The 13,601-nt window shown below is 56.3% G+C and overlaps 1 protein-coding gene across 2 annotated transcripts in view; it reads left to right on the forward strand.

Annotated features, from left to right (window-relative positions):
• Positions 1–4,261: 4,261 nt before the first annotated feature.
• SLX9 (SLX9 ribosome biogenesis factor) overlaps positions 4,262–13,601 on the forward strand; it is a 29,035-nt gene continuing 19,695 nt past the window's right edge. For both annotated transcript variants that reach the window (XM_082655524.1, XM_082655525.1), the window contains exons 1-2: positions 4,262–4,530; positions 9,239–9,347. In XM_082655524.1, the coding sequence (XP_082511650.1) occupies positions 4,393–4,530; positions 9,239–9,347 (247 nt within the window). In that variant the 5' untranslated portion in view covers positions 4,262–4,392. The remainder of the gene's footprint in view (positions 4,531–9,238; positions 9,348–13,601) is intronic.

Genomic DNA, 13,601 nt, shown 5'->3' on the forward strand with positions numbered 1-13,601 from the left:
TCTCCTCCCCCTTCTTCCTCCCTCCTGTCTGGTTCTGGGTCCCAGCCCAGAGGCAGCCTCTCGGCCCGGTGGGGCCTCTCCAGAAAGATCTCGCCCTCCTTCACCGGGGAAGCCCCTGTGGTTGGGGGGACGGTCTCCTGTCTTCCTTCTCCCCTTAGGTCGTGTTGTTTTTCTCCAAGAACTAGCAGCTCATCTCCGGCGCGGGCCCCACGGGTCAGCCTTGCTGCTGGTACACAAAGGAGGAGGGCAGGTGGGAGTGGCTGAGCTCGGGAGAGCTGGGGTCCAGGCCGAGCGCAAGCCGGGCAGGGGGCTGCAAGGCCTTAGGCCGGTTCCTGGAAGGCGCCGCCTTCTACCTGTAAAGTGAGGGTGGGGGTCTGCCTCTCAGGATGCTGAGAGGAAGTACAGGAAGCTCTCAGCAGAACCTGGGAACACGGAGGTGGGGCAGGGGTCAGGGCCAAGTGCCAGGCCAGCCCAGCAAGGCTGCCGAAGCGGGGGCAGGGCAGGCGGTCAGGAGTGGAGAGCAGGGCACCCAGAGGCTGGCTAAGGTTGGGGTGAAGCCGAGGTGGAGCTGGGGAGGAACACTGCCCTAATCTGGGCGTGGCACCGTCCAGCAGGGAGCGACCCACTGAAGGTCACATGGGTAGGAGGTGGGGCCGAGCTGTCAGAGCTGAGCTGCAAGCTGGCTGACCCTGGACTGTGTGCTGCGTGGGTGTCAGGGAGACCTAATCCTTTCCGCATTTTAGCAACGATCAAACTTCCTAGTTACAAAGGCTGCACCACCCAGGGAGGGAAAAGAGAGAGGCTCGAGGGGTGTGGACACTGTGCACTGTGGGGTCATCTCTGGGCAACGGGATTAAAGGGATTTTAACTTCAGAACTAGATTTCTATATTTCCCAAATTGTCTATGATAGCCACGTATTAATTTTGTAATCAGAAAAGGGTGTTACTGTAAATCAAGTTAATGAGACCACAAACCAAAAACCAAAAACCTACGGACCCACCCCCATCCGCTGGCTCTCTCTCTAGATGGGGGAGGGCTAAAAGGAGGAAAAGGAACAGAGCTGGAAGGAGGGCGCCAGGCTGCGGGGCTCCCCGGAGTGCCACGGGCCAGGGCCACCGCGTCTCTTAGCCCGCGGAGTCAAGTGGAAATCGCGACCCGGGTAACCTCCCGCCCGGCCTCATCCTCTCGCCCCTCCCTCACCACTTCCTCCCGATCACCCCCCCCTCCCCTGCGACCACACTGAGGACGCATTATTTTACCCCAAGAGTTTCCCAGTGCGGCAACTGCACAACCCCAAATAGTTTGCCAGACCTTCCTGTCGCATTGCTGGGCGCAGACGGGCGGTACCCGCTAACCCCGTGGTCGCCGCGCGCAGAGGCGCACAGGTTGGGCCCGGGCTGCGCTGTCCCACAGCCAAGCGGGAGGCACGCGTGCCCGATTCCCAGAAATTCCTCCTGTTTGGGGGATGCTCAGACGACAAACGGCCCCGCAGAGACCCAAACCGATCATCTTTAACCCCAACGCCGGCCTCATTCTCCCAATCCGTAGCCGGTGGACGGAGCCCACTCGACCGCGAGGCCGGCGCAGGCCCCAGCCGCACGCCCTGGAGTCTGGCGCCTCCTTCCCGGAGCCGCTTCCTTAGGGGTCCTCGGGGCGCGCCCGCAGAAGCGCAGAGGGTGGGGAGCCGCCTCCGCCCCCATCGCCCCGGGGCAGCAGGGCGGGGCAGGAAGGTCCTCACATCGAGGACTTTTCTTTGCCCCTGCCCGGCTCACACGCCCCAAGGCCCGCGCGCCGAACCTCCGCCTGCCGCGGGGCACCCTGCCTGGTGCTGACGCTGACACCCCGACGGTCCGCCCCTGAGCCGCCAGACTGCCGGGTTTGCTTCCCTACCGACTTGCTGCCACTGGAATCTGAGCACCGGCTGCCCGCAGGGGCTTCCTGGTGCTTTACCTGACAGTCCTCAAAAAACCCCTGCGGCAACCCAGTGTAGAGATGGGGAAACTGAGGCTCCTACCTTGCCCAAGTCACCTCCAAGCCTGGCCAGCTCGCTGGGGGCGCGTGAACCGGGCCTCCTCTCCGGGGAGAGGCCCCGGGGGCTCCCGAGACCTAGACTCAGGCCCGGCAGGGGCTGAGGGGAGAGGAGTGTGGCCAGGGAGGGGGCTGATAGGACGCCTTCCTGGGGCTGAGGAGGGCTAAGGAAGGCTTATCCGGGGCCAGGTTCACCGGGCTGGGCGCTGTACGCGGGAGGCTGCTGCAGCCCCAGGACCACCCCAGGAAGGAAGTCCTGACAGTGGGCACATGGAGATGCGTGGGGTCAGGGCATTGGCCCAGGGTTAGTCAGGGCTGGGATGCAGTGGGCCCTGGGGCTCCACGTCCCAGCCCGGTCACTGGCCAGGGCGGCGCCCACGCCGCAAGGAGCCGCGGGCGCTGGGAGGAGCAGCGGGTCAGAACCGGGGGTCTGCAGCCCCGCTATTCGCAGGTGCTGTGCGCTCTAACGCGCAGCCTGGTGGGGTTTGGGAAACCCGAGAGCAGAGAGCGGGGGCGTCATCCGGAAGTCCTTGCGGAGGGCCCCGAAGGGCCGGGTGGACTGGGATGGGCGGCCGGGTGTTTGCCCCGAGGCTCTCCCGGAAGCCATCCTTCCACGACTTCCTGGGACCACCGGACCCGCGAGGAGGTCCGCGCCCTGCGGAGGCTGAAGGCGCTCGGGGTCCGGGGAAAGGCCCGCGCTGGCATCCCCAGCACGCCCGCGCCTGCGCCCGCGGCGCCCAGCGCCTCCAGAGAAACCCACGCGGGCCGCGGGCGCCCTCCCGCGACAGAAGAATTAACTCGCGCCTCCAGCACGGGGGGCGTGGCCTGTCCAGAGACCACCAAGGCCGCGAGGTCCCGCAGGGAGGCGGACGGCACATGGGACAGAGGAGACACGGCTGAGCGCTGGGAAGGACAGAGCGGCTGAGGGAGGGGTCCTCCCCTGGAGGCCAAAGCCAGGGGTAGCCTTTCCAGGGCGATCATGGCCGTGGCCCCTCTGGGGAGGTAAGGGCCTCCAGTGAGGAGGCCAGGGCAGGAGCCCAGGTGGGGCTGGAATTTGGGGGGAGTGATAAAGGGGCTCTTGGGTTGGATGTGACAGGGAGAGGGGACGCTAGCCAAGGTGACGCCTCGGTTTGGGGCTTGGGCGGCTGTGTGAGTGCCCGTGCCATTTCTTCTGAAGGGGAATATACTGCCCGGGTAGTGGGGGCAGGTTGGGATGGGAACCAAGAATTCCACTGTAAGATTCTCTGAATTTCAGGTGGAGACCCAGAGAGAGGTCGGGGCTGCAGATGAAAGTGTCAGGGTAGCAGGGTGTGGCCTGGTCACGCAGAGGGATGAAGGGAAAGAGAGGGAACGGGCCCCAGGATTTAAAAAACTCATAACAGATCCATTTTGCAGCAGTTGGACGTTCTTTTCCTTCTATTGAGAAAGCATGGGCTGTACAGAAAATGCAAAAAGCAGACCCTGAAATGGAGGCCGCCCAGCAGGCCTTTGGCTGCATGCACCCTGGCAGCACATGTACCGGGCAGTCATTACCTCTGTGTTCTCCTTAGGTCTGGCGGAACCAGAGAATGACTCGTGACACCCCTTAAGGAAGTTGTAGGTGCCACCAGATGAGTGGGGACACGAGTGGGTGGTGGGCTTGGCCTTCTCCATGCTCCAGAAAGTCTCCCCAGAAGTTCCACTAGTCTGGGTCACAGCCAGGAAACAGGTTCTAGCCAAAGGAAGCTGGTCTGGCAGGCGCTGGTCAGACACCCAACCTGGCCCTGGGCAGGCAGTGGTGATAGCAGAGCCACTGACAGAGTCGGGGTGCCGAGTCTGAGAGCTGGCTTCTGGGGTTTCTTCCAGGGACATTTCTCTCTGGCCCCAGCCCAGATCCGTTCTGTGAAGTCGCCCCTATAAATCCTGGCCTGATGTCTCTGAGGTGTTTTACTAAGTATGGGGTTTCCTTTAGGGGTTCCCCAGTCCTCCGATTCTCTTCCTCCCCGCAGGGCGTTTTTGACAGGCACAAGCAAGCACACTCGTGTATTTCAACAACCTTGATCCCCTCCAGCGCTGTAACCATCATTCTCCAGATCACAGGGAGGCTGCGTGATTCCAGCAATTAGTCACACCTGCCCCGGGAGGCGGGGCGGAGCCCAAGGCGGGACGAGGAGCGCGACCCCGCCCCCACACCGCAGCCCCGCCCCTCTGCGGCCCCGCCTTACTCCTCTCTGGCGCTTCGCGGCCGGCGCGGGCAGGATGGCGGACTCCAGCCGCAACTGTTCTTGTTTCCACCGGGCCGCCAGAGCTAAGGACCGGCTTCCGGCAGCCTTTGCCGCGTGTGCTCTTCGGCTTCCGGCCGGTTGTGGGTCTCCGCCGCGGACATGGGGAAAGTGAGGGGCCTGCGGTCCCGGGTGCACAAGGCTGCCGTGAGGCCCACGGGGGAGGCCGCGCCCGGCCCCACGCCCCCCGCCCGGGAGGCGGCCTCTCTGCAGGCCTCGACTGGCGGAGTCGGGGGGAAGGTAAGCTGGGGACACCGCGGGCCGTGGGAGTGGGGAAGGGCTGCGGGTGGGGGAAGGGGGCCGCGGGCCGGGGTCGGGGCTCCACACTTTGCGGCCTCGGGAGTCCCGGGCCGGCTCCAGCCCCGCGTGCTTTGTGGGCGCCCCTCTGTCGCCCCCGAAGGGTCCCCGCGACCCCAGGACCGCCCTGGGACTCGGCGGAGTTTACCGCGCGGCCAGCGGGCCTTCCTGGTCCGCGAAGTGTCGTGGTCTCCGTGGGCCCCGAGGCTCGGCTGCTCAAGTGCGCGACGGCCTGGGAGGCGTTGACTTGCTCCGCGTTTGGAGTTCTGCGAGGGAGGACCAGAAACCTCCCATCCCCACGTGTAGAAATGCTGCGCGAAAATGGCAGAAATGCCTGTGCATCGTAGCTGTGCTCCGAGGAAAGGAAAGGGAATTCCCAGGATTAACGGAAAAAACGAAGAGCAAACTGAAGAGACCCTGTACCCTGTAGCAGTCCCCCCCGTCCCCCCATCTTACCTAGCCCTAAGCAACCACTGATCTTTCTGCCTCTGTTCGGTGCATTTCCTATGGATGGAGTCGTGGCCTTTGCGTTTGGCTTCTTGGACTTAGCATAGCGTTTTCAGCGCTCTTGCGGGTTGTATGATGTATATCAGTGCCTCATTCCTTTTTGTGGTGGAACGGTGTTCCACTGTTTGGTTAGACCATGTTTTGTTTATCCAGGTGCTGACCCTGGAGCTTCCTGGAAGCATTTACTGGTGTTCGTAACCAAGGGGCTAGCACCCGGACAGTGGACAAAATCTTGCTGGTTTGTGGGGACTGTGGCTTTGGATCAGTAATGCTCAAGAGAGCAGCCGTGTTTGTTAAGCACTTGCTGTGTGCCAGGCACTTTACTTCTTCATAACAGCCCCAAGCCTCATTTTGCTGAAATGAGGAAAAAGCTGAGAGTTTCAGTAAATTACCAAGGACATTCAGCTGCTTATGGAGGAGCTGATGTTTGAACCCAGGATCTGCATCAGTGCCCTGGTTTTCATAAAAACTTTATTGGGGTAGAATTCATGTCATAAAACTCACCCATTTAAAGTGTACAATTTAATGGAATTTTTTTTTTCTTAGTATATTCACAGATTTGCACAACCATCACTACAGACTTCAGAATATTTTCATCACCCTAAAAGGAAACCCCATACTTATTATCAGTCATTCTGGCAACTGTGAATCTGCTTTCTGTATATATATGCCTCTTCTGGATGTTTCATACAAATGGAATTATACGATATGTGGCCTTTTGTGTCAGGGTTCTTTCACTGGGCATGCTTTTGCAGTTCATCCTTATAGTACTATTTTTGTAGCATCCATTTCTTTGTTGTCTTTATTCTTTTCATGGCTGAAAAATATTCCATTGTATTGGTATACCAGACTATGTCACATTTTATTTATCCATTCATAAGTTGGATAGTTAGGTTGTTTCAAAGTTTTGGCTGTCATGATAATACTGCTGTGTACAGATTTTTCTGTGGCTGCATGGAGTGGAATTGCTAGGATGTATGGAACTCTATGTTGAACTTTTTGAGGAATTGCCAGATTACTTTCCACAATGGCTGCACCATCTTAGAGTCCCACCAGCAGTAAATGAGGGTTCCAGTTTCTCCACATCCTCACCAACACTTGTTATCGTCTGTCTTTTTGATTATAGCCATCCTGCTGGATGTGAGGTGATATTTCATTGTTTTGATTTGCATTTCCCAAAGGGCTAATGAATAATGTTGAGGATTTTTTTCATGGGCTTGTTGCCTGTATATCTTTGGAGAAATGTCTATTCAAGTCCTTTGCCCATTTAAAAATTATGTTGTCTTTTTGTTGAATTGTCAGAGTTCTTTATATATTCTAGATAGTAAGCCCTTATCAGATATATATGGTTTGCACATGTTTTTTTCACTTCTATGGGTTGTCTTTTTACTTTCTTGATATTGTCCTTGGAAGCACAAAGTTTTTACTTTTGATGAGGTCCAGTTTGTCTTGTTTTCTCTTGTTGCTTGTGCTTTTGGTGTTGTGAAAAGTCAAGGTTTAGTTGAAAAGCTCAGGGGAGTCTGAGCAGAGTTTGGTCATGGAGAGACTTTTTGTCAGTGGGTGTCCTTTGCTGGTTGACATGGGGCTCACGATGTACATCAGTATTTACATCTTAATTCAAGTGAAAGACAGAATCTTCACTACTGTTTAACTCTATTCCCTCTTATCCCCTTGTGCTGTTATTGTTATGTATGCAAGCTGGTATCATTTGCTTTCAGCCTAAAAAACTTTATTAGTATTTCTTATAAGGCAGGTCTACTAGCAAGAGATTCTCTCAGCTTTAGTTTATCTGGGACTGTCTATTTTACCTTCATCTTTGAAGGATAGTTTTGCTGGATATAAAATTCTTGGTTGACTATAGTCTTTCACCACTTTTATGTTATCCCACTGCCTTCTGGCCTCCATTGCTTCTCATGAGAAGTCAGCTGTTAATCTTATTGGGGTTCCCTTGTATGTGATGAGTCATTTTTTGCTGCTTTCAAGATTTTCTCTTTGCCTTTAAACGTTTTGACTATGATGTGTCTTGGTGTAGATCTCTGTGCTTGTTCTGTTTGGAGTTTGTTTATCCTACTTGAAGTTCATTGAGTTTGGATGTATAGGTTAGAGTTTTCCATCAGCTTTGGCAAGTGTTCAGACATAATTTCTTCGAATACTTTTTCTGCCCTGTTCTGTCTCTCTTCTTCTGGTGCTTCCGTTACATGTACGTAGGTTGGCACGCTGAATGGTGCTCTGAGGCTCTATTTGTTCTTCTGCAAGGCTGTTGTGTAAGGTTATTTCTATTCATTTTTTTCTGTGAAGCTCTATTCTTTTTCCGTCTTTTCTTCATATGGTACAATTTCTATTGATCTTTCTTCATATTCACTGATTGTTTTCCTTTGCCAGCTTAGATTTACTTTTGAATCTCTGTAGTGAAATTCTTTGTTTTGATTAATGTACTTTTTTACTCCAGAATTTTATTTACTTATATATATATTATTAAAATATGTATTATAAAAAACGTATATATATTTTGTTACGGTATGCAGTAGGAGTTGAGAATCATTTTTTTCCCCATATAAATATCATTTTGTTTCCACATAATTTATTGGAGTTCTCCATTAAATTATCTTGGAACTTTTGTCAAAAATCAATTGACCATATATGTGTGGGTCCATTTATGGACTCTAATATGTTCTGTTGATCTGTTTGTATATCCTTATGCCAACGCCACACTGAATTGATTGCTGTAATTTTATTTATTTTTTTCTGTTTTTAAAAAATTGAGGTATAGTTGATGTACAATGTTATATAGGTTACAGGTGTACAGCATAGTGATTCACAATTTTTAAAGGCTATATTCCATTTATAGTTACTATAAAACATGGGCTATATTCCGTGTTGTGCAGTATATCCTGGTAGCGTATTTAAGACTTCTGTTCTTGAATGGTTTCTGTCTCTTTCCTGACGCTCTCTGTTGGGTGAGATGTTGTCAGCATACTTTCCTGTGGTTCATTAGACAGGGTCTCTTTTATTCCTCAGCATTTGCAGTGGCCGCTCTGAGGCTGTTGCCAGGTCCAACACGTGGGCCCCTCAGAAGCAGCTTCTGTTGCCTAGGTCTTGCTCCCCAGTTTCTTTGCACAGTCCCCGCTCTGTTGTTGTTGAAAACCGGATGTCTTAGGCAGCGCGTGGTGGCGCTGCGGGGGCTTGGTGCTGTGTACCTGGTAGTTACTTGCTCACGGGCCTGGCTCCGGGCTGCCGTGTGACTCAGGGTCCGCTCTCTGCCAGTGCGCGGCCTCCCATCTCCCTGCTCCTGTTTCTTGTCTTTATCTTTCAGCCTGGCAGCCTGGGTCAGCACAAGCCTCTTACTGGTCCGACTGTGCTTAAGCCCCCGTGGCCACAGAGATCTCTGCCCTTTACCGCTGGATACGTGTGTGTGGCTGGGAGACTGCTCTCATAGTTCAGGGAGCTGACGTTTTGACCCGCCTTCACAGGGACTAGTGGCTTTGCCGTTCTCTCTGGCCACTCCTGAGCCAGTGCAGCCTTCCGCTCACACCACCTCCAGCCTGCCATGGCGCCGCTTCCTGGAAGCTGCCCCCGGGCCAGGGCGGCCTGCTGCCCGGCCAGTGTCTGCTCAGAGGTTGTGCCTATGCCCCCGTGTTATTGACGCCCCTTCCAAGGCCCCTGTCCTGGAGCTTGGACCCGAATGAGCCGGCCAGGCCTGGGAGACGGGGTCTGGGTTAGCACAGTGTGATGGGCAGGGTGACCTGGAGGATTTTGAAATCTTGATGTGGGATGAATGGGGCTGGGAGACAGTGAGATTGCTGAGATGGAACAGTGGCTGTGAAACGGGAGGGACAGTAGGAAGGTGGGAGGTTTGGGGGGAAACCTGGTTCCTCTCACAAGGGCTTCTGAGTGTTGAGGGTGTAATTCATAATCATTACTGATCCTGCATCTGGTCTCAAAGGGTCCCGCAACCAGGATCCAGGCCTGGGTGGTGAACTGAGGCTGCAGAAAGGATGTGGCTTGAGAGCTCTGGGGTCTGAGCTGGGGTGGCCTCGGGCTCCTCTCCAGCTCCCGCTCTGGAAAAGCCGGGGTCCGGCCCTCGCCGAGGGGTCTCTGAAGCCACTCTGAAGCAGGTCTTAGGTCTCCTCTGTTTCCATTTCAGGAGTGGGCCTTCATGAATGCCAGTGTGTTTGCCGGGACCACGATAGACCCCAGCGCCTTGGTGCAGAAGCTGGACGTGGACGCGAGGAGCAGCGCCTCCGTCAGGAGAGGTGAGAGCAGGCAGGACGGACCTCAGGGGTGGGCGCCAGGCCCGCTTCCACGTGCTCGCGGGCACGGGTCAGAGCAGACTGCAGGTGCACCTGTGCACTTCGAAGAGATTTGTTTTATTAGTGGAAAATTTTAAGGATGTACTAAGCAGAAGATGGTATAAGACAGTCCATGTGCCCATCCTCTGTTTTCAGCACACACAGTACTGGGTTATTTTGAAACAAACAGCATTTCCCTCAAGAATTCTTTAGTAAGGATTTTTAAGAGCTCTTAGAAGAAAAGACGTAAACACGCCTACAAGGCCATTATCACACCTCAACAGATCAGTGGTAATTCCTTATTTCAGGTAAACGAAGTAAAAGAGTCTCCCATCCTCGTGCTTGCCTCAGTCAGAACCAGGTGGGAACAAGGGTGCGTGGCAGCCCCCGCTCCCCTTTTCCTTCACGTGCTCATCACGTGGGGGAGGTCTCCTTTCCTCCTGCACCTCCCCTGCTTGGGGCTTTGTGGTGTTCCTAGCTCCAGCGTCCCGTCTGGGCTGCTCCTGGAGGAGAGGAGCGGCTCTCCTGCCCTGGGTGGCCACACCGCCACCGCTTCCTGGAGAGAAGCTTCATGCCGCACACGTGAGCTGCACGTTTACAGATGAGCCGTTGAGAACAGAAGCGTCTGTAGCCCTGTGGGGAGCACCCTGGCCTCCGGGGCAGGGCTTCTAGGGTTTCCATCTAAGTTTGTAAACAGCTGTTGCGGTTGTAAGCTGTAGTTATCTCACAGGTATGGCTTACATCAGGCATCTCTCATGAGGTCATGTTGTTTGCATCACTGCTTTGGATTTTTTTTTATTTCACTGGGGAGATTATCGAAATCTCCTTGCCATTCCTTGTATGTTGAGGCTGTAGGGAGGGAAACCTTCTCCCCTCTACCTTCCTAGGTTCTTGGCTAGGACCCTGCAAGTTAGACTAACAGAGAGAGAGTAGCAAGAGAAAAACAAACTACTGCTGTGTGCAGGTCACATCACATGGGAGAAACCTCAGTGATGAGTAACTCAAAGTGGTGGTGAGGACTTGGGGCTCTGTAGCATCTTAGCGAAGAGCAGTGATGCTGTGGGCTTCCGAGGGCAAACTTCGGGGGGGTGGTGAATACATAGAGGAAGGTTCACGCAGGCCCATGTGGCGCCGGCTCTGGTGTCCTCGTGGCCATGAGACTTCCTCGGAAGAGGGGATGTGTGGTGGCCCTCATTTCAGAATTTTCTGTTTTTGGTCAGATAGGGCAGTTCTGGATGGCTTCTTTCTGCACCTGCGGATTCTGTTTGCCTCCAGCCCACAGTGATGCTGACATCCAGAGTGGTGTGTGTGGGTGCCGTATTCCCAGCCCTCAGGCTCGCCTGCTGTTTCTGGGGATGATTCCGCAGAGCACATTGCTGCTCTGGCTGCGTGACCTGCCTGAGTGCTTTCCCATGGCGGGTGCCGCAGGGACTTGCCGTCGTTTGGGCGGGCAGGGTGTGCCTGGGGGGGCCGGAGCCATGGCCTCTCAGGTCCCTTTGGGGACCCACATGATCAAACAACTTTCTGTGTGTTCGTTGGTCCTCTTACGGTTTGTGTACCGGGCAGTTTTGATGGCTTTTCTGGCCAGCACCAGCATCCCTGGGGTCCCATCCCAGACCTGCGGAACCTTGTTTTCACACCCCCTCCAGGGGTCTCTGATGCTGCCAGGTTCAGGACACTGGCCCAGGGCCTAGTGGGTCCTGCCTCGCGGCTGCAGGAGCATAGAAGCCCCCATCTCCTCTCGGTCCTGAGCTGTGATGGGCTGTCATCCAGATCTCCTGATCAGCCCTTGCGGTCCTGATCTGTGGGACTGTCTCAGTGTGCGGCAGGCAGACCTCAGTTACCCCTGAGCCTTCGTGCTAAATCTGAGGGGTTTTACAAAATTCCAGGCCGCCTCCCACAGCATTGGCTGCCCGGAGAGCATGGCCAACCAGAAAGAGCAGACGTCACTTCCCATCAGAGGGGGCACTTAAAATCTGGGTGGTGTGGCCTGAAAAGCACAGGGTGTGGAGGGGGACAGGGAGAGGAGGAAGGAAGGGTTTATTTTCTTTTCTGAGGTGGTCTGTGGGCTGTGACCAGGAGAGAGAGCAGCTCAGGAAAAGGCTCATCAAAGCCCGCAGAAAGCAGTCTCTCTGCAGCCAGAAAGGTGTTTTGTTTTGTTTTTATTAAGGATGTCAGAGTGTCATAATATACAGAAAATTAAAGAAGATTTACAGAAGGAGAGGGCCCGGGCTCCAGGGCGCAGAGCGCTGGCTGCTGTGAGCTCTGCGGCCTTGCGGCTGGCAGAGTCCCCAGGGACTGGAGGAAGTGGGTGGGCCATGGTGGTTGTGGGGCGTGTGCTCTGGAGCCGCAGCTGAGGGCTTGGGCGGGGCACTTGGCTCTCTGGCCCCTGGCTGCTTACCTGTAACGGGGTGATACTGGTCCTTGCGTCCTCAGTGCCGCCTGCTTTGGGGTTCAGATGAGTCAGTAAACATGGAAAGTGGGGAACGGCACCTGGGCCTGGCTTCCGTAAGTGCCCGGTGATGCTGGAGGAGTAATCGGCCACGTGTCCCGTTGAGCGAGGCCCTCTGCTGGCTGAGGCGCCCTGGTTCCCGGTGGCAGGTGTCTTTCACCATACCCACGCCGCCCTCTCCAGCTGCTCTTGCGTTTTGGGGTTCCTCAGACCTGCCTCCTGATTGGCCAGTGCCCTGGATCTCTTGGGCTATGGGCCTTGTGACTCCCCCGGGTTTGAGCTGGGACCGGTGGCCCGGGGCAGAGGCAGGTCATGTGGAAAGTGGCATCCGGTGACTCGGCTCTGCTCAGTGACCTGCTGGGCCGTGACGGCGAGGGCGCTGTCTGCCTGGATGAGCACGTCCTTGCCCTGGGCTGAGGCGCAAATAGCACTGCTCCCCGCGTCCCTGGCCACTGTGCCTGTGTGGTCCATGTGGTCCCAGAGGAGCCTGGTTGTGGGTCTCCCCCGCTCCCCGCCCCGGGGTGGACGCATGTCTGCTGGACTCCCCTCCCAGTGCAGACCGGCGCTCACACCCTGCCCTGCAGCCTGGATGCAGTGGGGCCTGGTCGACCCCGGGGGGGGGGGGGCAGGAGGGTGGGGCTTGCTGGTGGCATCTCTTTAACTTCCTCCGGGAGCCTTTGGGACCAGGTCTGCCCCCCAGTTTTCCTTCTGATTCCAGGCAGGGGCTCTGAGTTTCCTGTGGGGGGACCACTGGGCTCTGCAGTGATGGGCCTCCCCGCCCCCCACCAGCAGCAGAACTCAGCTTCGCCCTGAGCCTTGCCCACAGATCTGCACCTGCAAGGGAGCAGCCTCAGCTCCTCCGCATCCGGACTGGAGGGCAGGTGGAGGGCGGGGCGCCCCCCCCCCCCACCCCGGGCTCCCGCATCCTGCCCCGCACAGAGCACCGCCCTCCAGTTCTGTGTTCTCTGTGCTGTGGTGCTGCGGGAAACAAGCCCACTCCGTGCTCAGGTAAAGCACCTGCGCTGTTGCCAGTCGTTTGCCTGTACCCTGGGCTGGGCAGTCCTGGCCCCTGGACTCAAACGGGGACGTGAGTGGGTGGAGGACGGGCTTGGTTAGGGACACAGGAGCAGAAGGACAGGAGGGAGGACGTGGCAGTGGCAGCGCGTCTGCGGGGGCTCTGGGTGGAAGAGGTTGGGGAGGAGACCGTGGTGAGTGGACAAGCAGGCCTCGAGGCCCCAGTGGAGGGACTTGGCCTTGGGGTCACCTGCCTTCATGTCCTGTGGGCTGCGCTGCTAAGACGCTCCCTTCCCCCACCCAGGCAGAGAGCTCTGCCCTGACCTTCCCTTTCCCTGCGGCCTGAGCTTCCCCCCGTTGGCCAACCGCTGCGGTTTCCTCCGGGACTCGGTTTCCTCCGACGCAGGTGCTCAACAGAGGGCAGCAGAGCTGCGTCCCTGCGTCTCCAGGCTGAGCCCAGACCTGGAGCGGGTCCTGCCTGGAGGAGGAGAGGAGGCTTGGGAGGGCCGACCTTGGGGTGCAGGCGGACCGAGCGCTTCCCAGAGGCTGTCTTTAGGGACTTCTGATGCAGCTCCCCATTGAGGGATTTGCCCCGCCTCTCAAGTCAGGTCTGTGATGCCAGGGCTGTGACCCCAGGGCTGTGACGCCAGGGCTATGGTGCCAGGGCTGTGATGCCAGGGCTGTGACAGAATAATCCACTTCGAGCTTTACTAAGCTTTACTCATGTCCATCCGGCCCGAGTGTAACAGGAA

Source organism: Grampus griseus (assembly GCF_964374135.1).
Source record: "Grampus griseus genome assembly, chromosome: 5".
In the NCBI taxonomy this organism is placed as follows: Eukaryota; Metazoa; Chordata; class Mammalia; order Artiodactyla; family Delphinidae; genus Grampus; species Grampus griseus.